Below are 25,605 nucleotides of genomic sequence, written 5' to 3'. Positions count from 1 at the left end.
CCCCGTCTCTACTAAAAATACAAAAATTAGCCAGGTGTGGTGGCACGTGCCTGTGATCCCAGCTACTCAGGAGGCTGAGGCATGAGAATCACTTGAGCACGGGAGGTGGAGGTTGCAGTAAGCCGAGATGGTGTCACTGCACTCCAACCTGGGTGATAGAGCGAGACTCTGTCTCAAATAAATATATAAATATTAAAAAGAAGGCACACAGTTCTGGGACCTCTCTATCTTACTAGTATGATATCTGATATAACATATGTTCTGTGTACTTCCAGAACAAATTCAATTCGACAAGACTGGCCAAGTCCCTGATTTCAAGGAGATTTGGGGAGATAGAAAAGACTTACAACAAAACCATTAAACAGCAGCAGAAAGCAGTGTGTTAAGTAAAAACAGGTGATTCTGAAAGTAAATGCCACAGAAGTTGATTGAACGAGATCACTGTGGGTTAAGGTAGAAGGAGAACCTTTCATAAGATGTTATATGAGTTAACTTGGGTGGGGAGGAGGACATTGGGGAAGAAAAATGAGAATGAGTAAAGGCAGGGAGACAGGAAACATATTATCTTGTCGAGAAACAGAGGGAAAAATTGTCTACAGTAAAATGTTTGAGTAGGGATTAGCTAGAGATGGCACTGGCGAGGTAGGAAAGCACAGATTATGAAGGACCTTAAAATTTCAGTGGACTCTAAGCTTTGTGTGGGCATAGATCGTGTCTATCTTGTTCACCATTGTAACCCTAGTATCTACCCTAGAGACTGGTACATAATATGTGTTCAATAAAATTTTGCTGGATGAATTAATTGCTTGGATGAAGACAGTTTGAAATGTTGAGTCTGTATCTGGAGATCAGTGAGGACCCACTAGAGGTTTTGGAGTATAACCTCATAGTAGAACATGAACTAGTCATGTTAAAAATAGAAAAATTATTCTCAAGGTAATGGGCAAAATAAACCTGGGGGGTGGGTGGTAGGGAGGCAGTGGAGGCTGGAGGCTGGATGTAGGCAGGGCAACCAGGCTATTCCTGTGATCATGCTTTAGGTGAGAAAGGTTAAGAGTGGAATGAGGATAGTGGGAGAGGAGAGTTGTTTTGAGATTGAAGCAACTGAATTGTGATTCACTGGCAAGTTTTCTGCCTAAAAGACAGTGAAAGGGATGTCGTCAAGATGGATAAATAATGAGTTGATTTTTGTAGTTGGCATTTGAATCTGAGAATTTCTATTCCCATTACAAATCTTTTTTCTAGTATTTCCTTTCCCACATGATCATTTGGTTGGGTTTTTTTCAACAATGCTCAATTATCCATCAATTATTTTTTCTGAAAGAATTACGTTCACCTATTTTTTAATATTTCTGAATTGTCAGAACTATTATACAATTCCATACAATTCCCATCACATCAGGATGGATTTGGGCAGTGCCAACATAGAAAACAACTAGAACATCTCTTTCTTTTCTTTCTTTCTTTCTTCCTTCCTTCCTTTCTTTTCTCCTTCCCTTCCTTCCTTCTCTCTCTTCCTTCCCTTTCTTTCTTTCTCTTTCTTTCTTTTCTTTCTTTCTTTCTTTTCTTTCTTTCTTGTCTGTCTCTTTCTCTCTTTCTTTCTTTTTCTTTCTTTCTTCTCTTGATGGAGTCTTGCTCTGTCACCCGGGCTGGAGTGCAGTGCCGTGATCTCGGCTCACTGCATCCTCCACCTCAAGCGATTCTCATACCTCAACCTCCCGAGTAGCTGGGATTACAAGCACCGGTCACCAAGGCCTGCTAATTTGCTTTTTTTTTTTTTTTTTTTTCAGTGAAGACAGTGTTTCACCATGTTGGCCAAGCTGGTTTTGAACTCCTGACCTCAAGTGATCCGTCCACCTCAGCCTCCCAAAGTGCTGGGATTACATGAGTGAGCCACCACACCCGGCCACAGAACATCTGTTTTGAGAGTGCACAGAGGAAGAGAGGACAGGGCGTGAGAGTGGAATCCCACCTTTTTAGTTAGAATTTCTGGATCTGGTGGCTTTTTATTATGTTGCTTATTAGCATCAAGCTCTAGTTGATAAACCTCCAGGGCACTAAGAGGTTTTTGTTGTATTTTCTCCTTTTTATCCTGACATATAGAAAAAGGGGATTTGTTCAGAGTGGTCACCAGCCCGGCCCAGCCCCGACTCTTCAGAGTTGATGCAGTAAATCAAGTGTATGCACAGACCTCCCTTGAGTGTCTGTTGGCTCAAGACCGGGTGCTGGGTGGGGGGACCCTGACGCCCGGCGCTGACTCGAGGGTCGCTGGAGGAAAAGTCCCGCCCCATCCCACCCCGCCCATAGGCTTTCCGAGAGCCTGGCCGACTCGGAGGGGCTGGTGGGTCGGTCCCCGCGTGTGGACTGCGGGCTGAGCCCCCTCAGGCGACTGTGGTCTTCGCTCTCCTGTCAAGGGCATCACTTAGGGGAAGGAACGAACGGCCCTTTCTTGCTTTCTCTCTCTGGGACCAGAGAGCTGGAGAGCCATTCGGAGCACCCACGTTATTTTTCTTCTTATTAAGAAGCCGGGCGGGGAGAGGGGAGGACGCAGACCCTCGTTCCTCGGGGACAGAGCCCCGCCCGGCGCCGCGGCAGAGCGGCTGCTGGACCCGGGTGGGCCCCGGCGGCTCGGGGCGGGGGAGGCGCGCCCCGCCCAGCGCGGCCGCGGGTGTCAGCGCTGCCGCGCCCGGCGGGTCCCTGCGGCCGCTGCGTCCCCGCCCGTCGGCCTTGCTGCGCGGAGCGGGCGGCCAGGTGTCCTGCGGGCGGCGTCCCCGCACCGGGAGCTGGAGGGGGCCGGGGCCGGGCGGGCGCTCCGGGGCTGCCTTCTTCCCCGCGCCCTGCGGGGCTGTCCAACGCCTTCCAGCTCCGGCTCCCGCTGCCTGCACCATGTCCGCCAGAGGTGAGTGGGGACCAGGTGGGCACCGTCCACTGACCCCGGCGGGCCGAACAGGTGCAGGAGGGCGGGGGGGCTGCGACAGCCGCGCCGGCCCCAGCCCGGCCTGAAACTTTGGCAGCGGATCCCCGGACTCGGGGCTGCCGGGGGCCGGGGGCAGGGGAAGGAAGCCCTCGCCCTTGACCTTGATCCCCGGATGTGGGCGAGCCTAAGGGCCAAAGTCGGCGCCCCGCTCACCTGTGCCCGCCGCGCGTCTGGGCTGGGAGGCGTGGGGGATGGGCTCGCGCTGGCTGCCCTGCCGGGAGCTGTGGAAGGGCTGGCCAGGAGGGAGGAAGAGGTATTTTTTCCTCCTTTCTAGTTACCATTTTGCAGCTCGGCTATGGAAGAAATCCAGGGCTTGATGCAGCACGATTTAAAGCTGCAGTGCTTACACCCCATTAAAAAAAAAAAAAAAGTAAATTCCCCACCTGTACTACCCTCTGCATGAATCTCCCCTTCCACTCCCCACCCATTTTCTTTCTGGAGTAAAACAATTACTGCAGGTGAAATGGGTGGAAGAAAAAAAAAATCAGAATTGCTTTTCAGGCAAGAATAAAGGGAATGTATTTCTTGCCATCTGGAGCCAGCGACGATGCTGGGGAGAGTGGGTTAGTCATAGCTCAGTGGCTGCTAGTATGAGTGAAATATTAAAGAGATCAAGTCATTCTGCAGCTTGCGAGCAATTAAAATGAAGTGAATTGGTTGCTTTGCCGTAAGCATTTAAAGAAAATATTGATTATTTTTAGAAAGTGTATTTGCAAAGCAGTAAGTGCCACCCCTTTTGATACCCTGAAGGCAACCTGTAAGAGGAGTTGCAGAGTTGTTTTTTTATTTTTTTTTTAAACTCCGAAGCTTTAATCCTGCTTTTTGGAAGGAGTTTAAGAATTTGATAACATGTGTTGGATAATTAAGCGCTGCTTTTCAGAGTTCATCCTGGGGCATATAATGAATAGAGTAATCTCTATCCAGAGTGTTTTAATTCCTTTTCAAGCAATCTGATCTTTGTTGATGATTGCTTTGGCGATATGGTTGGTTGGATCTGTACCTAGAAATGGGGTGGAAAGGACTTGGTGGAATGACAGAATTTATATTGTAGATACCAGGATGCAGAGGTGACATAGGGCTCTGAGATACTACCTGCCTATTCATGCCTAATTATTCACGTATATTAGAGAACGAAAAAAGAGCATGGAACAGATAACACCATAAGGGACTTGGTGTGTATATGGATGGAGTCATAACAATCTCTGAACTATGTTCTTAGACTGAGGCTTTGAGTGCTGACCGCTGTCCTAAGTACCACAAGGAACATATGGAGAATATCTCTTATAAGTTGTAAATCTCTCTGAGGTCAGAGTCCACTTCTGATTCAGCTTTACAGCACCCAAACCTGTTAGTGCAGAACCTTGCACACTGTAGGGGCCAAGTAACTATGTGGAATCTTGGTATGCCCTAGGAAGCATCAAGTTTGTTAGGCCGTCACACAATTTCATTTAGTCTCTGGCCCCTCCTATTCCAGGGTCTCGGGTTTATCTGAGGATGTGAAATGAAGATGGCCCCAGAGATTCTAAGGGGCTCTAAGCCTTGGAATGGGGCTGAGTTCTCAAACATTTCTTCTTCAACCCAGTTTCAAGCAGGATGGTTTGGAGTCAGCTATAGACATTTCATTCAGTTGTCTTATTTCCCCTTCAAACTTCATGTTGGTCATCTTGCATTTAACAGTTTGAAGTCTGACTAATCTTGTAGAGGGAAAAATATCTATAATAATAAATATCAGTTATTGTATGTTTATTAGGTGTCACGTACTTTACATGTGTTACATTATTTAATCCTCACAATGACTCAATCAAGTAGCTATTGTTATTACCTCCCCATTTTACAGATGAAGGAATTGAGGTTTTGAGAGATTATAAAATTTGACTGAGCTAAGCTTGGTAAATGGCAGATCCTGATTTCTACCCAAATCTATCTGATTCTGATCACATCCACTTTGTTTTACTACTTCTGTTATTAGTCCTTCAAATATTGTAATAGACATCACAATCATTGATTTGCTAAGAAGAGAGAGAGAATGGCTTAGACATGGCATTGAAAGGAAATAGCCTTGATAAGTAACTTGGAATTTCCAATACATTTAGAAACATCTTGGTAGGCATTTGGTAATGACAAAGTGTGGAAAACAAGGCCACTGATACTAGATGTTGTTAATTTGATATTCCTAGTTTTTTCTTCCTATTTCAGTGTTGAGAACCAGAATTTCCTAGACATTACCAAAGACTGAGGATTTTACGTATCTTTTTATGCAGCACTTTTATTTATGTGAATTTGAAAAAAAATTCTAAAAGATTAGTAGAGTGCTTAGTAGTTACTGAGTTGAGTTTGTCTAGAAATGTGTATATTTTTGTCATTAATTTTTTAAAAGATTTCAAAACTGTGGGCTTCACTATGGTGTTTCGATTCAGTCATCTGCTCTTGTCTGTACTCCTGAAAGGGGAAATAAGCTTATAGGACCAGAAGCTTAATGTGTCTACTTAAGTACCTAACTTATCAATAGGAAGTCCTTTAGATCCTTGAAAAGATAAATGCTCTTGATTCTTAAAATGATCTCTACTTATTTCTAATATCTGGGCTTGTAGATTATGGTAGGAATAATAGAATTTTTTTTTTTTAATAGTTGAAAATGGCCGGGCGCAGTGGCTCACACCTGTAATCCTATCACTTTGGGAGGCCGAGGCGGGTGGAACATGAGGTTAGGAGTTTGAGACCAGCCTGGCCAATATGGTGAAACCCCATCTCTACTAAAAATACAAAAATTAGCCGGGCATGGTGGCGCATGCCTGTAGTCCCAGCTACTCGAGAGACTGAGGCAGGAGAATAGCTTGAACCCAGGGGGCGGAGGTTGCAGTGAGCCAAGATTGTGCCAGACAGAGCGAGACTCCATCTCAAAAAAAAAAAAAAAAAGAAGAGAAAAGAAAAGAAAAAAGTAGAAAACAGCCCCCCTTAAGGGGGCACAGAATGGAGACAGGGGCTGGGGCTGCCTACCTCAGTCCCATTTGCTTGACTTACTTGTCCTTGTGTCTCAGGTGTGCTCTCTGCCTGCTTGTGAGGTTCCCCTGTTCAAGCCTTTGGTGGGATCATGTGTTTGGGGGCCTTGTGGGAGGTCAGCTGCGCTGGAGTGCTGCCCATGGCCTGGGCAGGACATTTCCCAGCAAGGGCCAGAGGAGTTACTGTGTTTTCAGTCTGAATTGAATGTCAGAGCCAGCCAGCAGGGCTTCATCCTCTTGGGGAGAACTCTGCTTAGCAGATTAGGTCCTGGATAATTTGCTTGTATTTTTTTTTAATTAAATGTCCCTGGTTGGTTTAAAAAAAGGAAAAGAAAACAATGAAATCAATTGGCCGGGTGCGGTGGCTCACGCCTGTAATCCCAGCACGTTGGGAGGCTGAGGCGGATGGATCACTTGAGGCCAGGAGTTTAAGACCAGCCTGGCCAACATGGTGAAACCCCATCACTCTTAAAAATACAAAAATTAGCCGGGCATGGTGGCACACGCCTGTAATCCCAGCTACTCGGGAGGCTGAGGCATGAGAATCGCTGATATTGCGACTTTGCACTCCAGCTTGGGTGACGACTGAGACTCTATCTCAAAAAAACAAACAAACAAATAAATCAATTTAATCTCATAAGAAAAGCAACTTTATTTTTAAAATTTTAAGACAAAAGTATTAAAATCCAGTTCTCTATTCAAGCTAACAATTGAAAGCATTCTTTAATTTTATGATAGAGCAAGCTAAGACATTCCCATCTTGTGGTATTTTAGGATACTCTCATCAAAGACTTGTAACTTGGTGTTGTATTTTTCCACTAGAGACCAAAACGGATCCATTTTATTTTGATTTTTGAATTACCAGCTAGAGGAAATTATAACACTTGGAATAGAGTTTCCATACCTGGGGAGAATTGTCTAGGCAACCTTTTGAAAATATAGATTCCCAGGCCTCATTCCAGATCTAATGGTTTCTAAACACTAAAGATAGAGTCCCAAAACATGTGAAAAGTGATTCTAAGGACCACTAGATTACAGTGGTGTCCCATTATGGCAGGATCATAAGACTCATCTGGAGTGTTTATCAAAGGTACTGATACAAAGCCTCTTCTTCAGAGCTACTAAATCAGAATATTCAGGTTAGGCCTGGGCATCTGCATTTTTAATAAGCCCCAGTTATTTCTTATGTACAGGCAGACTTGGGAGCCATTGAATTAGAGCTTATTTTCTCTAATGCCGGATCTGGATCATCCTGCAAGCTTTCAAAAAAGTTATTTTTAAGTTATAAAAGTAATATATTAAAAGCAGGTTGGGTGCAGTGGCTCATGCCTCTAATCCCAGCACTTTGGGAGGCCAAGGCAGCATGAGGTCAGGAGTTCAAGACCCACCTGGCCAACATGGTGAAACCCCGTCTCTACTAAAAAAAAGTACAAAACTTAGGTGGGCATGGCGTTGTGCACCTGTAGTCCCAGCTACTCGGGGGCTGAGGCAGGAGAATTGCTTGAACCTGGGATGTGGAGGTTGCAGTGAGCCAAGATCATGTCACTGCACTCCAGCCTGGTCAACAGTCTCAAAAAAAAAAATCACTATCAATGTATTAATACAACAAAACTATGTTAACATACCTATATAATACATTAAAATATTAAATTATAAATTAATACAGTATATTTAAATTCAAACAGGCTGGAATTATACAAAGTTAAAAATGAAAATCTCCTATTTTCTCCCTTCCTATCAAATCCTCAGAATTAATGGCAAACAGTGCATCCCATAAACCCTTCAGACAATTTTCTATCTGGTTAGCTTTCGGTCCAATTCAATAAATAGTAAATACATACACCATGCAAGACACATGCAGAAAACAAACACTTTACAAAGAAGCAATCACTCAATGAAACTGCTGGCTTTTCAGAAGCTTGAGTCATGAGGAAAAAGGCCCAGGTGTGTGTGGATAGATTCCATTGCACTGGCAGGGAAATAACTCATGTGTGCTGTCGAAATCTTAGACCAGTTTTGCTAACGTTGTTTTCGGAACTTCCACAAAACTGGAAGCAACCTAACTGCTCATCCATTGGGGGAATGAGTGACCAGATTGTGGCGCATACATGTGGACTATTACACAGTTATTGGAAAGAGTGAGTGAGACCCATATGCACTGGTCTGGAGGGATGGCCATGATACATTGTTAAGTGAAAAGAGTGTGTTTTAGAATAAAATCTATGTCATAAATGACCCCAGTTTTGTAAATTGAGAAAAATCCCTATGTGTGCATATGTGTGTGTTCCACGAGCAGAGAAAAAATCATAGAACAGTACATAACAAGCATTTAGCAGTGGCTACCTCAAAGGTAAGGGTGAGGAGGGAAGGTGGTTGGCTTTTCTTTGGCTATATCTTTATGTTGTTTGGTAGTAAGTAAGAACAGCTTTAATAGATTGAGAGAAAAATCCAATAAAGGAAAAATGTCCACTTAATCCCTACTCATTCATTTCACTTATTGGAGTCAGGGACATAGATTTTTATTCATTTATCTGATGAACATTTATTGAATAATTGTTACATGCCAGCAATTAGTTAATAGGGCTCAGTATGTACCCTCAAGGAGCTCACAGTTTTATGGGGAAGACAAATACACACATATTTATAAAAGGATATCCTGGCCGGGCACGGTGGCTCACGTCTGTAATCCCAGCACTTTGGGAGTCTGAGGCGGGCGGATCACGAGGTCAGGAGATTGAGACCATCCTGGCCAACACAGTGAAACCCCATCTCTACTAAAAAATAAAAAAAATTAGCTGGGCGTGGTGGCGGGCGCCTGTAGTCTCAGCTATGTGGGAGGCTGAGGCAGAAGACTGGTGTGAACCTGGGAGGTGGAGCTTGCAGTGAGCAGAGATGCGCCACTGCCCTCCAGCCTGGGCGACAAAGTGAGACTCCATCTCAAAAAAAAAGGATATCCTGAGTGGAGAAAGAGAGAGCGAGTGAAAGAGAGAGAGAGAGAGAAAGAGAGCATATGGGATAGAGTGAGAATTATGGTAATACCAAAGAGTGGCATTGAGTTAGCTGTGGGCATGACAACCATATCAGGTGAGGCTTCTTAAAGAAAGTAGAGTTGTTTTCTTGAAGAATGAGTTGGACTTAGCCAGGTAAAAAAGAATAGGATGGAGGGAAGGCCTTTCCAAGGAAAAGGGCATGAAAAGAAGTGGCATGGTGAGTACTGAACCTAGGAAGCCTGTTGCTGCCAGATGACATATTTTTCAGGGAGAGGAGAACCAGATCTCAGTGGAGTTGGGAGATGGAGAGGGCACTTTGGGGAAAGGCTGAGGATGTAGGGTTTTTCACTGACAAGGGCTTGCAGTTCCAGAGCACAGTGGAAGGTTGTCAGTGGTGAGAGATGTGCAGTGGGAAGGAAGAAACAGGGCAGAACGGGATGAGAAGGGAGAGGAGGGCTCTGTTCTTCCCATGGCTGAGACTGCAGAAATGAGAGAGATGGTTGCGCATGACAAGTTTGAAATGTCCTAACTTTGGCATGAGGAATTTGGTTGCAGACTGAGCCGAGAGCCTGGGCAGTAGCAAGCTGGGGCAGAGAGGTGATAGGGGCTGCCATCTGCTTCCTCGAGTAGCAGCAAAGCTGTCTGCTAAGCATGGCTTGTTCATGGGGTTGGGGCCAAGGTTAGAATGTGGGCGGAGGGACAATAGGAATCAGAACCACACTTTTTTTTTTTTTGCTGATTTCTTGAGCTTTGATGCCTATAGCAGAGCCTAAAATGTATCTGCTAGTTGATAAATGGGAGACTTCTTCATTTCATCTTTCTTCTCTCTTACTTCTGCCCACCACTCTGGGCCTCTTGTCCCAAGCATCACTCTAGCTTTATCGGTTTCTTTCATGGTGATGTTGCAAAGATTAGTGCAGTAAGAGTTCTTATTTGGTGTGATATGGGGGCCATGTTTCTGGCCTGTATCAACTACAGTTTCTCCTCTCTTTGAGTTACAGGGCTCCCAAGCAGTTTATTAAATCAAGAAAAGGAGAAACTATCTTTGAAAGCCAAGTTTAGCCATTATTAGATTTAGTATTTAATATCAAAGCAGCAAAACACTACATTTCCTGGAAGTTCTTTTTTGCATTTAAAATAAATGGTTCTGATTCAATAAACAGATTTCTTTTTTACATGAGAGAGATCATTTTGGACATCAATATCTCACATGTGGGAGTGTCATATGTTTCAGCAAAGATTTTCAGAAGGTTGAATTGTTCCCACATTGTATCTGTGAACTGCATTATATTTTGTTTTGTTTTTTAATTTTTGGGAACTTGTGTAGACAAGCTTGAGTTAATCACACTTCTCAGGTAATGGTTTACTATCATTGTCAGTCCATCAGGACCTGCTGTGGTCTAATATATTGATTATTTTATCTCCATTATTTAATTTCATTACCTTTTTGCCATAGGCAACTATTCTTATACATTTGATATATGTGTCCTTGAATTTGTAGTAAAACCAATTCTTAGATCAGTTCTTGAGCTATAAGCACTAAGTCAGTGTGTGTGTGTGTGTGTGTGTGTGTGTGTGTGTGTGTGTGAAGGAGAAATTTTCTTCTTGCTGAGAATGGAATAGAAGGCAGTGGGGTTGTAATTTATGTTAGATATAAAAGGGATTCAACAATTAAGAAACAATATGCTTTTTCTCTTCCCTCCTCCCCAAAACAGAGCTGGCAACCATATATCTGAAAATATCTTAACAGCAAGCAAGACAACAATATAATAGACAGTGTTGAACTCTTAATCTGTCACCCTTTCTCACCGAGATTCAATCAGCTAGTATTTATTGAACCTCTCTCCTGCAGCATCCAGACTAATTTCAAATCCTGTCTATTCCTGGGCTGAGGATGCTAATATACTAATTAATGTAGTCATTTAACAAATAGTTATTGAGCCCTCTGCAGTAAAGATTGTCATGGTTTTTGGGTGGAAAAAGATTAAAGGACATTAGAATTTGTGGTTAAGGTTGGGACAAATGGGATGATCGACATTTATGGCTCACATTTAAGTATATATTTACATATACTATATAAGTTATAATTCCACCTGGGATGCTTCTATCTAGGACAAATGTTAAACCTGCTGAGATACTGGGACAATAGGTGTATACTGGGGCTATCCTAGGAAAATTGAGACTGTGGCCTTTCTAACTGGTAGTGTTTCTAGCCAGCATGCCTTATGGTGTCAGTGTATTCCTTGGCCTTAAAAGATCGACTTTTGATCAATAGCTGAATATCTGCCTGTAGTATTAGCTACTTTGTAGATTATCTACCTCAAAATTTAAACTTAAATCTTGGGCTGCCTATTTCCTCCCCTTCAATCCAGCACATTTTTGGGCTATTTTCCCAAATGGCAAGTTGGTGTGCTGAGGTATAATTACTATCAGAGACTAACAACGTTTAGCATAAAGTCAAATCAAAATAAAATTTTAGAATATTTGTTTTTTATTTCTTAGGTAATTCACATGATGATTTTATTCTATTGGGTTAAATTATCCAGATACAATTATCATGGGAAGGAAATGCTTAGTGCCTTTGGGACCTTCATTATCATGGGAAAGGCTCTATTTTTTCTGGTTAATATAGTTTCACATAAGCTTTAAAATGTATAGTTTGGTTTACCTGTGGTTATCTTTGGACTCACAACCTACTTGATTTTATGCCAATGTGCTAGAGATTTATCTTTTCCAGCATATTGTATGATTTTAATGGGAAAATTATCTAATTTGCATTTACCACTATAAGGAAATTGCCCGTTAAAAAATTAGTTTTGGATGGTATATCCTTATTTAGTTGATGAACCTATAAAAGCCTTTGTATTATTGAACCCTGCATTAAAATAAACATGAAAGCAGGAGTTGTGGGTCGAGCATGCAAAAATGATTTGCTGATTGATTGGCGATCATGTTGTTTTCGTCCTTTGTTAGATAATTTTTATAGGCTTGCTTGTAGGAGGAAGAGCTGAACATGCATAATTATTATTATTCATATTTTAAATAAACACAATTAGTCCTTTCTTCTGTATGGTGTGTTCTTTCTCCAGCTCTTTAACATTATTACTTTTGAGAATAATATTAGATGATATATGTATAAATGAAGAAACTTTACCTGTGTTAGGGTCAATTTTTAAATAGTTTTTCCTAAAGAAAATATCACATAATATATTTTTACTTTAGGCTGTGTCCAGGGTCTTTACTGATACTTTTCTTTCTCAACTTATTGGGAATTCATTTAAAAAACATCCACAACAGGGAAGCCACCAGAGAACTGAATGGTAACAATGAAGGGAAACGAGGACAATGAGGTAAACAGCTATTTCTGGCTTTCAGCTCCAAATAGGAATGAACAGAAGGAGTCCCAGAGTCTGGGGGAAGGAGGGAGGGGACAGAGCCATAATTTTTAAAAGTCAAAAAAATGCAGAAAAGAGGTTTGGGGTTGGCAATCTCTAATGGATTCCAGGGAGAATTTTTTTGTTCTTGTTGTTCTGGTGTAAAACAAAGGAATCTTTATTTTGAATCACTTAAGCATTGAGTGAGTAATGAGCATGGGCATCAGGGATGGGTGAGTTTTTTTCACCAGTTCCTTGTGACTACTTATTTTAGGAGAATCTATTCTGTGGTTAGATGCTTTATATAAACTGTAGAATTGTAGTTGTCAAGAACGTATTCATTTCTTCAGTTATTCCATAAGTATGAGTTGAACACCTACTAAGTGGTCTAGGTTTTGGAGTGTGACAACCACTTACCATATAAACATATGATAGGTGGTGTAAAGTACTGTGAAAAAAAATTTTAAAAAGTAGAATGGAGAATATTAGAGAGGTGAGAGTGTGGGGAATGTGCTATTGCATATGGGGCGATAGTGGAAGGCCTCTTTGATAAAGCGACATTTCAGCAGAGACCTGAAGGAAGTGAGGGGTCATGAAGATATCTGGTAAAGAGCTTTTTAGGCAGTGAGATGAGCAATTCCAAGGCCCTGAGAGCTGTCAGGACCAGGAGGCAGGCTTGTGTGGCTGGATCAGAGAGTACGGGAGAGGGATGGAGATGAAGTCAGAGAGGTAGTTGGGAGAAGGAGGGTGTCCAGTTGGTCCTTGAGACTGCTGTTATGATTTGAGTTCTTCCCTGAGTTAGATTAAGTGAGTTAGGTGAAAGTTCTGAGCAGAGTTGTGACATGATTTGATGTAGTTTAAAAGGATCATTCAGTCAACATGTAGATGGTAAGGCAAGGGTGGAAGCAAGAAGAACAGTTAGGAGGCTACCGTAATGGTCAAGATAAGAGAAGATGGTGGCTTGGACCAAATGGGAGGAGAGCAGGTGCTGAGAAGTTATTGGATTCTGGAAATGTTTCTAAAGAATTGCTTAGAGAACTTGCTGATGAGTTGGCAACATGAAGTAGAAGAAAGAGGGGAATCTTAGATCTCTCCAATTCTTTCAGCAACTGGGAGGATAGCATGTCATTTCTTGCAATGAGGAAGAGTATAGAAGGGGCAGGTTTGGGGAGGAGATCAAGTATTTTGGACATTTGAAATGTTTCTTAGTCAGCCTTCTATGAAAATATTTATTATTCCTATTTTACAGTTAGAGAAAATGAGACATAGAGAAATGAAGAAACTTGCCTGAGATCATCATCTAGCTAATAAGTGGTTGACTCAGGATTTAAATTCAGGTCTTGTTCATGCCAGAGGATGTTCTATTTACTGTTACAATGCTGCCTCTTTACATTCAGCTGCAATATACCAGGAAAAGAATCTATCTATTTTTCATTTCTTAATTATTTATGGTTTCTCATTATGGGATAATTTTCTGCATTTTTAAACATGGCTTATGTTTAAGGAAGAAAAAATAAACCATAATCACATTATTCCAAATTATACCATTTATCAACATTATCATTGTTAGCACTGCAAAAACACTATTGAAATATGAAGACTCATGCTCTATGATTTGGCACTGAGTGCTTGGTATGAGCCAGGCTCAGGGGATCCTAGCTCCTTTCCTTATAGAGTTCCAGAGTGATGAAGGTGAGAGACCTGTCTGCAGAAGTTGCACTACAACATGTCCAGTGGCACGATGGTGTTACATACAAGATGTTCAGGAGAACAGAGGAAGGATACCAGTGCATCCTGATTGGATATGGGGCCAAGGAAGACTTTACAAAGCAAGTGATATTTAAATAGGGCCTTGAAGAACAAGTGGAATTTGCCAAATGGAGAAGTGGTTGAAAAGCATTCTAAGCACAGGAAATGGTGCTTGGAAATTTTAGAATTTACAAATGGTAATTAAATATATTAAACATTAAGAATAAAACATCTGAAGTTAAATGTAACATGCAGACACAATATGAGGAAAAATTTTAAACTCTACTGAGAAACATAAAAGATTTAAGTCATTGGAGAGACATACTAGGCTCTTGGATAATAAGACACAATATTATAAAAATGTTCATCTCCCCTAAATCTCAGCATAAAAGAAATAAAATTGCAGTTAAAATGGCAACAAGGTCTGTTTTAGGGACATGGCAAAATGATACTATTATTCATTTTGCAAAATGAAATATATGAAATCCAAAAACAAATAAAGTGTAATTAAGGGAGATTAGCCCTATCAGATCTTAAAAAGCAATATGAAACTATATTAATTAAAAGAGTTTAGTGTTGGAAAAAATTAGACAGAGTAATGTCTAGTTATAGTATAGTGAACAAATGTGCATAGGATTTATTTATAGTAAAGGTAGCATTTAAAAATCAGTGTGAGAAGAAAGATCCCCAGTAATCGATGTTGGAGCAACTAGCTAACTATTTAGAAAAGATAAATCTAGATCCTTTTCTTACTTCTTTTAGAACACACACACACACACAAACACACACTCACAAACACACTCACAATTCCTATGGATTAAATAATTAAGTATTTAATAAATGGATTTAATCCTATGGATTAAATAATTAAGTATAATAAATGAAACAATAGAAATCCTAGAAAAAAACATGGGTGAATTTATAAGTGAGAGTGTCCCGACCTTCTAAACAGGATACAAAGCCTGAAAGTCATGAAATAAAAAGTAGATACATCTAACTATGCAAAAATAAGACTTCTATGTGGTTAAAAAATACCACATTCAGCATTCTGGCTTGTGATTCTCACAAGGCCCCAGCAGAGCTGGCTTGAACCTGGCCACCTGCCCCAGGACAGTTAAGTCAGCAAATAACAGAGCGGAGCCAGAGGCAGGTGTGGGATACGACTAAGGTGCCTTCAGAAAGCTTGGCAGATAATTGGACCGATAATGTCATGGCTTACCTGAGGACCTCACTGAAGTTTTACTCTCCGTACAAAGCCGCTAGACAAGTACTGAGGGTGGTGTTCACTCATTCATGCCACAAACGCGTAGAGCTTTTCTTATTATTTTTCATTCCACAAATGGGAGAGCTTTTAGCACCACATGCATGAGGCACAGGAATGAGTAAGGTATAGTCCCTGCCTCAGAGAGTCCATATTGGACCTCCACTTGGTATCTGAAATATTCAGAATTGGAAGGCCATAGTCACTCCTGTTTTTCTCCTGCCTTCTAGAACATCAGTCCCCAACCTTTTTGGCACCAGGGACTGGTTTCGTGGAAGACAGTTTTTCCATGCACTGTGGTTGGGGAGGAATGGTTTCAGGATGAAACTGTCCCGCCTCAGAAGATCATCAGGCATTAGATGTTCATAGGGAGCCCAACTTATATCCTTCCCATGCACAGTTCACGGTAGGGTTTGTGTTCCCATGAGAATCTGTTGCCGCTGATCTGACAGGAGGTGGTGTTCAGGTGGTAATGCTTGCTTGCCTGCTGCTCATGTCCTGCTGTGTGGCCCAGTTCCTCAGGCCATGGACTGGCACCAGTCCGTGGCCCAGAGGCTGGGGACCCCTGTTCTAGAACATTCACACTGCTTAGGGTAGTCTGGCCTGAGGTTTTTGGATAGTTGTAGGAATAATGAGCAGTTCTTAGTCATTTGCTGTCACCACTCAGGAATGACACTGTCACACCTTTACCACAGGAAAAAAAGGGGATGCAGTGAGTGTGCTCTGCTCCTGGAAACTTGAGATGGACTGCCTGCCAGAAAGGAGGATAAAGAATCTCTCGGGGCTGGACTAGGCCTGGCAGCTTAATTAACTCGTTTATCTCAACCTTTTCTCTTTTCATAGCAAAGCTGCCTACAGTGATAAACACTAAAAGAAGGGTATTTATGTGCCGTGTTCAGAACATGTGATTTAAGTGAGCATTTTTATTAGTGTTTCTTGGAGATTAGCCTGCCCTGGTTCTCTGAATTCCTTTGATTACATCAGAGCCTTGCTTTGGAGGCAACCTTTCCCCCTGATTCATTGCTAATAAACACACTTTGAACTTGGTCATTGGACTCTGTTCTTCCTCTGATAACTACATTTCTTCCCACCCAAACTTTTTCATGTTAGCATCCAACACACTGAACTGTAGGGAGACATCTGTCTAGGTGGCCCCAGCCACGTCTAGACTGCATTCTGTGAAGCCAGGGACCAAATATTACATGTGTATTTCCAGATCCTTGTCCTGAAGTGGAGTAGATATTTAATAAGCAATTATTGAAAGAAATGGGAGGAGAAACATTGCCATCTAAGAAATTCACCGTTTGCTGGCGTAGAAAGATTTATGCAAAGGGTGAAGGGGGTAAAATAGAAGGTACAGTCTACAAATTTCTCTGTCCTTTCAGTTGAATTCTACTAAGTTAGACATGACCTAGAAGTTCATTTCCTTATAGGTTTGTTCTCTTAAACCTGACCAGAGGGCTGGGCACAGTGGCTCACACCTGTAATCCCAGCACTTTGGGAGGCCAAGGCAGGCAGATCACTTGAGGTCAGGAGTTTGAGACCAGCCTGGCCAACGGTGAAACACCGTCTCTACTAAAAATACAAAAAAATTAGCCAGGTCTAGTGGCATGTGCCTGTAGTCCCAGCTACTTGGGAGGCTGAGGCAGGAGAATCACTTGAAACTGGGAGGTGGAGGTTGCAGTGAGCCAAGATTGTGCCATTGCAATCCAGCCTGGGCGACAGAGCATGACTCCATCTCATCTCAAAAAACAAAACAAACAAACAAAAAAACAAACTGACCAGAGAAACAGTTGTGTTTTTTCAGCTTGGACAATGCAGCTTCTAACCTTGTTCATTGTGTTCGTTGGTGGGCTGGGTTCTTTATCCAAGTAGAAATTTATAATAAGCACTGTTAAAAAGTTTCTGGAGATTCCATGTACAGAAAAGTTATGAATATACCATGTAAGTAGAAAATGAATCCATTTAACTATCTATAAAACTACTATCTCCTAACCCCCCTACTGAAAAGAAAAAAAAGCTGCTTTGCCTTTTCACATATATATTGAGATCTTTCTGTATTAGTATGTACAGACATCGCTCATGTTTTATGACTGCATAATGTTCAATCATATGGCTGTAGCATACCTGATTTAATAGTCCCTTATTGATAGAATCTTTGCTCATTTGTTTTTATAGACAATGCTGCACTGAATGTCTTTGTGTATATATCTTGAGGTTTTTAGAGCATAGCCATAAGTATTAGTCTGTAACTTTTAATGAGCTTTACTGGTGATTCAGAAATAACGGAAAGAGAGCATGGTGCACAGAATTCCTCAAACGCCCCTCTGTGGCTGTCTTGCCCTATGCGCTCTTCGTGTACCATCTCCTGTTTTGCTCCCAAGTAGTCTCTGCCTTGCTGGGAACAGCTTATTTCTCCAGCACTATAAAATATTATAGATGATTCCTTTGTTTCTACCAAGGGAGAGACCACTTCTATACCAGAGAAAAAAGAATATTGACTCCCCCTCACTTCATTTAAAGCCAACCTCATTGCCTGTTACAGGATTAATTTTTTCCAGAATGATGGACAGCGAGAGATCTATGGCTTTTAGGTCAAAACAATCACATTATAGGCTGATGCTGATATATTTCCCAAAGGCTGGATTATTTATTCTTATTCACAGCCACTTGTTACTCTCAGTTAAAAAATGAAATCTGTTGCACGCATATATTCATTGCAGCACTATTCACAATAGCAAAGACATGGAATCAACCCAAATGCCCATCAATGATAGACTGGATAAAGACAATGTGGTACATATACACCATGGAATACTATGCAGCCATAAAAAGGAATGAGATCATGTCCTTTTCAGGGACATGGATGGAGCTGGAAGCCATTATCCTCAGCAAACTAACTCAGGAACAGAAAACCAAATACTGCATGTTCTCACTTACAAGTGGGAGCTGAACAATGAGAACACATAGACACAGGGAGGGGAACAACACACACTGGGGCCTGTTGGCAGGTGGGGTTGGGGAGGAAGAGCTTTAGGAAAAATAGCTAATGCATGCTGGGCTTAACACCTAGGTGATGGGTTGATAGGTGCAGCAAACCACTGTGGAGCACGTTTACCTATGTAACAAACCTGCACATCCTGAACGTTTACCCCGGAACTTAAAATAAAAATAAAAATAAATGAAACCTGAGAATTCATTCTTTTTAAGGTTGTGTCCAAAGGTCCCTACTTAAAAATAATCAAAATGGCACATACTCAACAGGGGACAGTACGTTCTAGTGGAAAGAGTTGGACAAGGAGTTAGGAGACTTGAATTCTAGCTTGAGCTCTTCTCCTCCAGCTGTGTGGTCATGGACACACCATACAACAGAGTGCCCTCCGGGACCTCCATTCCCCATCCCTAGTCCCCTCTATTCCTTAGATGACCTCAGAAGACTCTTCCACTTACAAGACCTGAAACTAAAAATGAATTTCCAGATCAGATGACTCAATTTTACTTTGACTCAATTCCTGTAATGCATCATCTTGGCTGGAGTTCCAGTAGACAGGAGAGAGACTGGCAGCCTCTTATGTAATGTTACTTGAGCAAAGGGTTGGGGAAGGTGCTGGCTCCATCCTAATTCATGGCTCGAAGGTTTTGGGCTACATTTCTGCTGTGTGATTAAATGCACTCCTGATTTACTAGGAGAGTTGATGCAATTTCCAAGTAGCTTGCGATGGATTTGGTATTCTCAAGCCCATGAAATGAAAAGTTTGTTAGTGAAAGGGAGCACTTGTAATCATGGTCTTTCCATTTCCCCCCTGTGCATGAGTTTGTTTGTTGTATGCCTTTTTTTTTCTTTCCTTTTTTTTTTTTTTTTTTTTTGAGACAGAGTCTGACTCTTTCACCAGGCTGGAGTGCAGTGGTGTAATCTTGGCTCACTGCAACCTCCACCTCCCGGGTTCAGGTGACTCACCTGCCTCAGCCTCCCGAGTAGCTGGGACTACGTGTGCGCCACCGTGCCCAGCTAATTTTTGTATTTTTAGTAGAGACGGGGTTTCACCATGTTGGTCAGGATGGTCTCAATCTCTTGGCATCGTGATCTGCCGCCTCAGCCTCCCAAAGTGTTGTATGCCATTTTTAATGATGCTTGTGACATATTCTAGTTAGGGAGTCCAAACTTAAAACTAACAGAGGGCCAATTTTCTCTTGGAGAGTGTTGTTTGATATTCATTAAGTTTATTGAATGAATTTATTTAGAAGCATTGGCCGATGAGACTTAATATAAGACTATCATGTGTAATTTATAAAATAATTTAAATTATATATTTTATTTATTTATTTTTCTTTCTTTTTCTCAGACTTCTATCTTCCTGAAAAATTACATCTTTTGTATGGAGTAGAAAGGACTAGAAAAATGTCAGTATCTTCTCTTTTTCTTCCCATGCCTCCTAATGTTTCTGATACAAACAACTCCCCAACGTTTTTTGGCAAAGAGCAATGAGAAAATGGCAAAAATGAGAATTTTGGAAGTGAGGATTACCTCTTTGGGTATTCATTCACATTCCAAGCAGCACTTGTTTGTAGTTTTTTGACTTTGCAGTAAAGCATCAGCGACTCAATATTTTTTCTTTCTCTTCCTTTTGATAAATTTGTTAGTTAAGGCAGATTCTTCATTAAGCACTTCAGTCTTCAGAATCCTGATAGGCAAATTATACAACATCCTACTCAATTAAGAAAAGGAATTATTAATAGAGAACTCAGGGGAAAATGCTCTTACACACTTATTGGCTGTTCTATATAAACACAGTGATTTCTACTTTTGTATTATTCATTGCAGGAAAAATGTTCTTTATGAATATTTTGATGTGAGATGTTAAATGAAATCTATAAAATAAGACTTTAATGCCTGTTAGGACAATTTCTTTGGAAAAAAATATTTTTACTATCTTACTGTTTGACTAGGTCATAAAAAAGGGATGGCATTGAGTGGACACATATTTCATTTGTTAAAATGCTGGGAGAAAGATGTTTTATAGGGAATTGTTGTCATATGTAATATACTTTTAAAATTCAGTAGATTGCTTTTGGAGGTTATGAACATTGACAAATAGAGCTATGGCAGAAAGGATATATTCTATCCACCTTCAGCCCAGTTGAGAATATTATCAACAACCTTTTTACTTTCCTAAGCTGTCCTTATCAAATCTATTTCCTAGTGTTTCTTGGGTTTTGTGTTCTGCTTAAACTAGATTATTCGTATATGAATACTTGTTATGGAGATTATGGAAAGTGTTTAAATTTATTTCTCTAAAGAATGGTTGGTAACGATTCAGTCAAGTTAAGTGTATCACCAGACTGTCAAAGACCATAGTGGAGATAATTTGACAGGCTTGATTTTATTTAGGGAGCAATATTTGTGGATACTGTTACCACCTGAATAGTAGGAACAGTATTATTTTAGTCATCTCTGTATGCCTACCACCTACTACATTCATTCCACAAATATTTATTAAGCACCTGCTGTTTTAGGAGCAGTAGCTGTAGCAGTGCACACAACAGATTTAAAAAAAAAAATCCTTGCCAGTGGAAGTTTCTAGGCAGCTTATGTTTGGAGTTATTTTATTTTATTTATGTAACAGTTATATTTATGAAATATAAGTAGGTAAAATACATAGCATATCAGATAGTGATGGGTGCTATGGAGAAAACAAAGCAGGGATCGGGGATGGAGGGTCTGGGATGGGCATGATCAGGGAAGGCTTCATGGAGAAGGTGACATTTAAACAAAGAGAAGGAGCGGGGAAAGCGAGCTATGGGAGTATCTGGAGTGAGAGTATTCTAGGCAGAGGGAAGAGCAATTGCAAAGGCCCTGAGTTGGGAATGTGCTTGGAGTGTTTAGGGCACAGCGAGGCCAGTAGGAGGGGAGGGCAGAGAGATGGTGGGGCGTGGGGGAGCAGTCATGTGCTATCTTGTGAACCACCTTGAGGACTTTGGCTTTTACTGAGTGACACGACAACCACTCAAGGGTGTTGAGCAGAGGAATCCACTTGGTTAAATGTTGACCTGAAGAGAGTATCTCCTTAAAGAAATCACGAGTACCCCTGATCTGTGACTTTGGGCTTGTTTATATAGTATTTGGTGATCTCTGGGTTTTGTGGTGTGTGTGTGTGTGTGTGTGTGTGTGTGTGTGTGTGTGTGTGTGTGTGTTGTTTTAATTTGTGAATAACTACATGAATAAAACTTAGCTTTGTTAGAATTTGTAGCTAGCAAACAAAAAGTGTGTCCTGTACCACAGATCACTAATATTGTTGGAACAAGAAAGAGGCAAATGTAGCCAATGGCTAATGGGCAGTTATTGCCTAACATCAGGCTTAGAGCACTTGATGTAGTCCAGAAGAATAAATACTAGAGGAAGGCAAACCCCTTCCTTTTCTGGCCTCAGAAAGGAAAAGCTGCGAAGTGAGATAACCACCCTGTGAAGTATGTGACTAAGTTTAGAAAGCAAGGTGTCTGACCATAAATCATTATGTTTTCAGTATACTCATGAATTTTGGAATGGTATATAGATTAAATTATTAGGCATTCTTAATTCTAGCACGTTATTTGAGCTAGACATAAATCCCCTGGGACAGAGATTACGTGCAGGTATGTCTGCTGTCAAAAATCTCAGCCGCTTGCTGGGCGAGATGGCTCATGGCTATAATCCCAGCACTTTGGGAGGCCAAGGCAGAAGGATCGCTTGAAGCCAGGAGTTCGAGGCCAGCCTGGGCAACATAGCAACATAGGGAGACCCCCGTCTCTACAAAAAACATTAAAAAATAAAATTAGCTGGGTGTGGTGGTGAATGTCTGTAGTCCCAGCTACTAAGGAGGCTGAGACAGGAGGGTTGCTAGAGCCTAGGAGTTTGAGGCTGCACTGAGCTATGATCATGTCACTGCACTCCAGTCTGGGTGATAAAGAAAGACCTCATCACTAAAAAAAAACAAACAAAAAAAACTTCTGTTGCCGTCCTTGCATGGTATTTTGTGTTATGCTCTGGGATGTTTTACTTTTTTTTTTTTGAAACAGGCAAAATGGAGGGAAGAAATGAACTTATTGGACATGCATACACATCAAACAGAGCAGACAGACAGGCACACACAGCAGATAAGCCTTCTGAAGACTCAGGGCTATATTAAAAGAGGCACAGATAACATTTTCATTGTTGTCTTTGTGTCAGGCTCTGTGTGTCTGACAGTAGAAGCATACTTGCAGAATTGAACTGCTCTCTTCCTTCTGGGTCACTTTTGTATAGATTGCATATTATAAGCTGGCCAACCGCAGATGGTATCTAATTTCATGTCTGTTTACCATTATGTATGCTTTTTAAGAGCTCAAAAATATTAGAGATAAATCTAGTCAGCCTACTTCTCCAAACTTAGTTCATGAGTCCTATTAAAATGAGAATTATTCTTTTTCCTGAAGACAGCAAGGAAAAAAAAAAGAGAATTATTCAAACACAGGGGTTCTTATGGTTTGTGATTTTTTTCCCATCCATTTGGTGGTTCAGTGATTCAGATGTTATATGCTATTGTTTTCAGTGACTTTATTTTATTTTATTTTATTTTGAGATGGAGTATCGCTCTATCACCCAGGCTGGAGTGCAATGGCCCCATCTTGGCTCACTGCAACCTCTGCCTCCTGAGTTCAAGCGATTCTCGTGCCTCAGCCTCCCAAGTAGCTGGGATTACAGGCACATACCAACACGCCCAGCTAATTTTTGTATTTTTAATAGAGACAGGGTTTCACCATATTGGCTAGGCTGGTCTGGAACTCCTGACCTCAAGTGATCCACCCGCCTTGGCCTCCCAAAGTGCTGGGATTACAAGTGTGAGCCATTGTGCCCAGGCTTCAATGGCTTTTAAATAATTAACTTCATGTAATGCTCTTTGTAGACTTTGAGGACATATAAAGAAAGCAATTAGAATTGTAAACTGGATCATTTGTATACATGCACAACTGTTATCAATATCACCTGTCTCTTCCCTTTCTAGTCTATTCTGTGTATAACTATCAAATCCATTTTCGACAGCTTAGCCTTGACCATGTGACTCCCCTATATAAAAAAGCTTCTACAACTCCCCATTGCCTCTGGAATTAGCTGCAGATTCTTCTACTCTGGCATTCAGGGCTTTTTTGTGATGTGTACCAGGAGGGAAGAGATGAACTCTTTGGGCACGTATACACATAGAGCAGAGCGGAGAGACAGGCACACACAGCAGATACGACCTTCCTACAGCTTGGCTGTGGCTGCCTGGCTCTCCCATGCAGAAAGCTTCCATGTCCCCGTGGTCTGTGGAGCTGCCTCCAGATTCCTCAATCTCAGCATTTGGGGATCTTCATGGCCTGGATGGCCCACTTTACTTTTCTGTCTTTGGAATCTTTGCTTAAGTCAAGCTAGACTGTTCATCTTTCCCAAACTGTGCTTTTGATTCTGTTTCCACCTGGAATGCCCTTTTCTTCACCAATTTGTGAAAAAATAGTGTCTGTTTTTTAAGGATCATTTGATATGCTATGAAGACTTTTCCTTCTACACATCAAAGAAAACAATTAGCAGAGTGAAGAAACAATCTATGGTTTGGGAGAAAATATTTGCAAGTCATACAAAGGGCTTAATATCCAAAATAAGGGTTTATTAATACCCTTAATAAGAGTTTAATATCCAAAATATATAAGGACCTCAAATAACTCTATAAGCAGAAAAGAAATAATCCAATTAAGAAATGGGTAAAGGATATGAATAGACATTGCTCAAAAGAAGACATACAAATGACTACCAGATGCAAAATGCCCAACATCACTACTCATTAGGGAGATGCAGATTATAACTACAATGAAATATCACCTCACACCTGTTAGAATAGCTGTTATCAAAAAGACAGAAGATGAGCGTTGGTGAGGATGTGGTGAAAACCCTTTCTTGTACGCTGTTGGTGGGAATGTAAATTAGTACAACCATTATAGAAAACAGTATGGAGGTTCCTCGAGAAACTAAAAATAAAATTACCATATGAACCAAAAAGATTTGAAATCGCTATGTCAAAGAAATAGCCTCACTCCCATGATCATTGCTGCACTATTCACAATAGCCAAGTTATGGAATCAACCTAAGTGTTCATCAAGGGATGGATGAATAAAGACATGTGGTATACATACACAATAGAATACTATTCACCCTTATAAAAGGAAGAAATTCTGTCATATGCAACAATATGGATGGAATTGGAGAACACAATGCTAAGTGAAATAAGCCAGACACTGAAAGGCAAATACCACACGTTCCTGCTTATATGTGGAATCTAAAATAATTGAACTCATAGAAGCAGAGAGTAGAATGGTGGTTACTGAGGCTGGGGTATGGTAAGAGGAATGGGGAGATGATAGTCGTCAAAGGGTACAAAGCCTCAGTTGGATTTTTTTTTTAGATCAGTGGCGGAGCATGTGAATATAGCTAATAATTGAGTTCTGTACATTTCAATATTGCCAAGACAGTACATTTCTAATGTTCTTATCAAGTTAAATATTGAGGTGATAGATATGTTAATAGCTTAATTTAATCTTTCCACACTGTATTCAAATTTGTAACACCACATAGTACCCAATAAACATATACAAACATGATTTGTCTATATCTAGAAGACCTTTCTCTTATTTTGAGAGACCTCCTCTGCTGTTTTGGAGCCTCTAATATTCAGTAATAATCTTCCTTGCATTATAGAGATTGACGTCATGTTTTCATTGTATTTCTGGTGCTTAGGAATTTTTTTTTTAGACACAGTCTTGCTCTTGTTCCCCAGGCTGGAGTGCAATGGCGCAATCTCAGCTCACTGCAACCTCCACCTCCTGGGTTCAAGCGATTCTCCTACCTCAGCCTCCCAAGTAGCTGGGATTGCAGGCGTAAGCCACCACCACAGGGTTTCACCATGTTGGCCAGGCTGGCCTTGAACTCCTGACCTCAGGTGATCTGCCCGCCTTGGCCTCTCAAAGTCCTGGGATTAATGGCATGAGCCACTGTGCCTGGCCAATTAGGAAATATTTTATATATGTTAGAGACAGAGTCTTGCTCTGTCACCCAGGCTGGAGTGCCAGTGGCATGATCTTGGCTCACTGGGGCTTCTGCCTCCCAGGTTCCAGCGATTATCCTGCCTCAGCCTCCTGGGTAGCTGGGATTACAGGCACATGCCACCATGCCCAGCTAATTTTTGTATTTTTAGTACAGACAGGGTTTCAC

General features: G+C 41.2%; 1 protein-coding gene across 1 annotated transcript in view; it reads left to right on the top strand.

Moving 5' to 3' along the window:
• Positions 1–2,661: 2,661 nt before the first annotated feature.
• The window catches only part of ABLIM1 (actin binding LIM protein 1), a 329,600-nt gene continuing 306,656 nt past the window's right edge, over positions 2,662–25,605 (top strand). The window contains exon 1 of the mRNA XM_063607908.1: positions 2,662–2,899. Within this exon, the coding sequence (XP_063463978.1) occupies positions 2,887–2,899 (13 nt within the window). The 5' untranslated portion in view covers positions 2,662–2,886. The remainder of the gene's footprint in view (positions 2,900–25,605) is intronic.

The sequence above is a fragment of the Pan paniscus genome, chromosome 8, assembly GCF_029289425.2.
Source record: "Pan paniscus chromosome 8, NHGRI_mPanPan1-v2.0_pri, whole genome shotgun sequence".
In the NCBI taxonomy this organism is placed as follows: domain Eukaryota; kingdom Metazoa; phylum Chordata; class Mammalia; order Primates; family Hominidae; genus Pan; species Pan paniscus.
The sequence above is the reverse complement of the archived record's forward strand: the minus strand, read 5'-3'. Positions and strand labels throughout refer to the sequence as shown.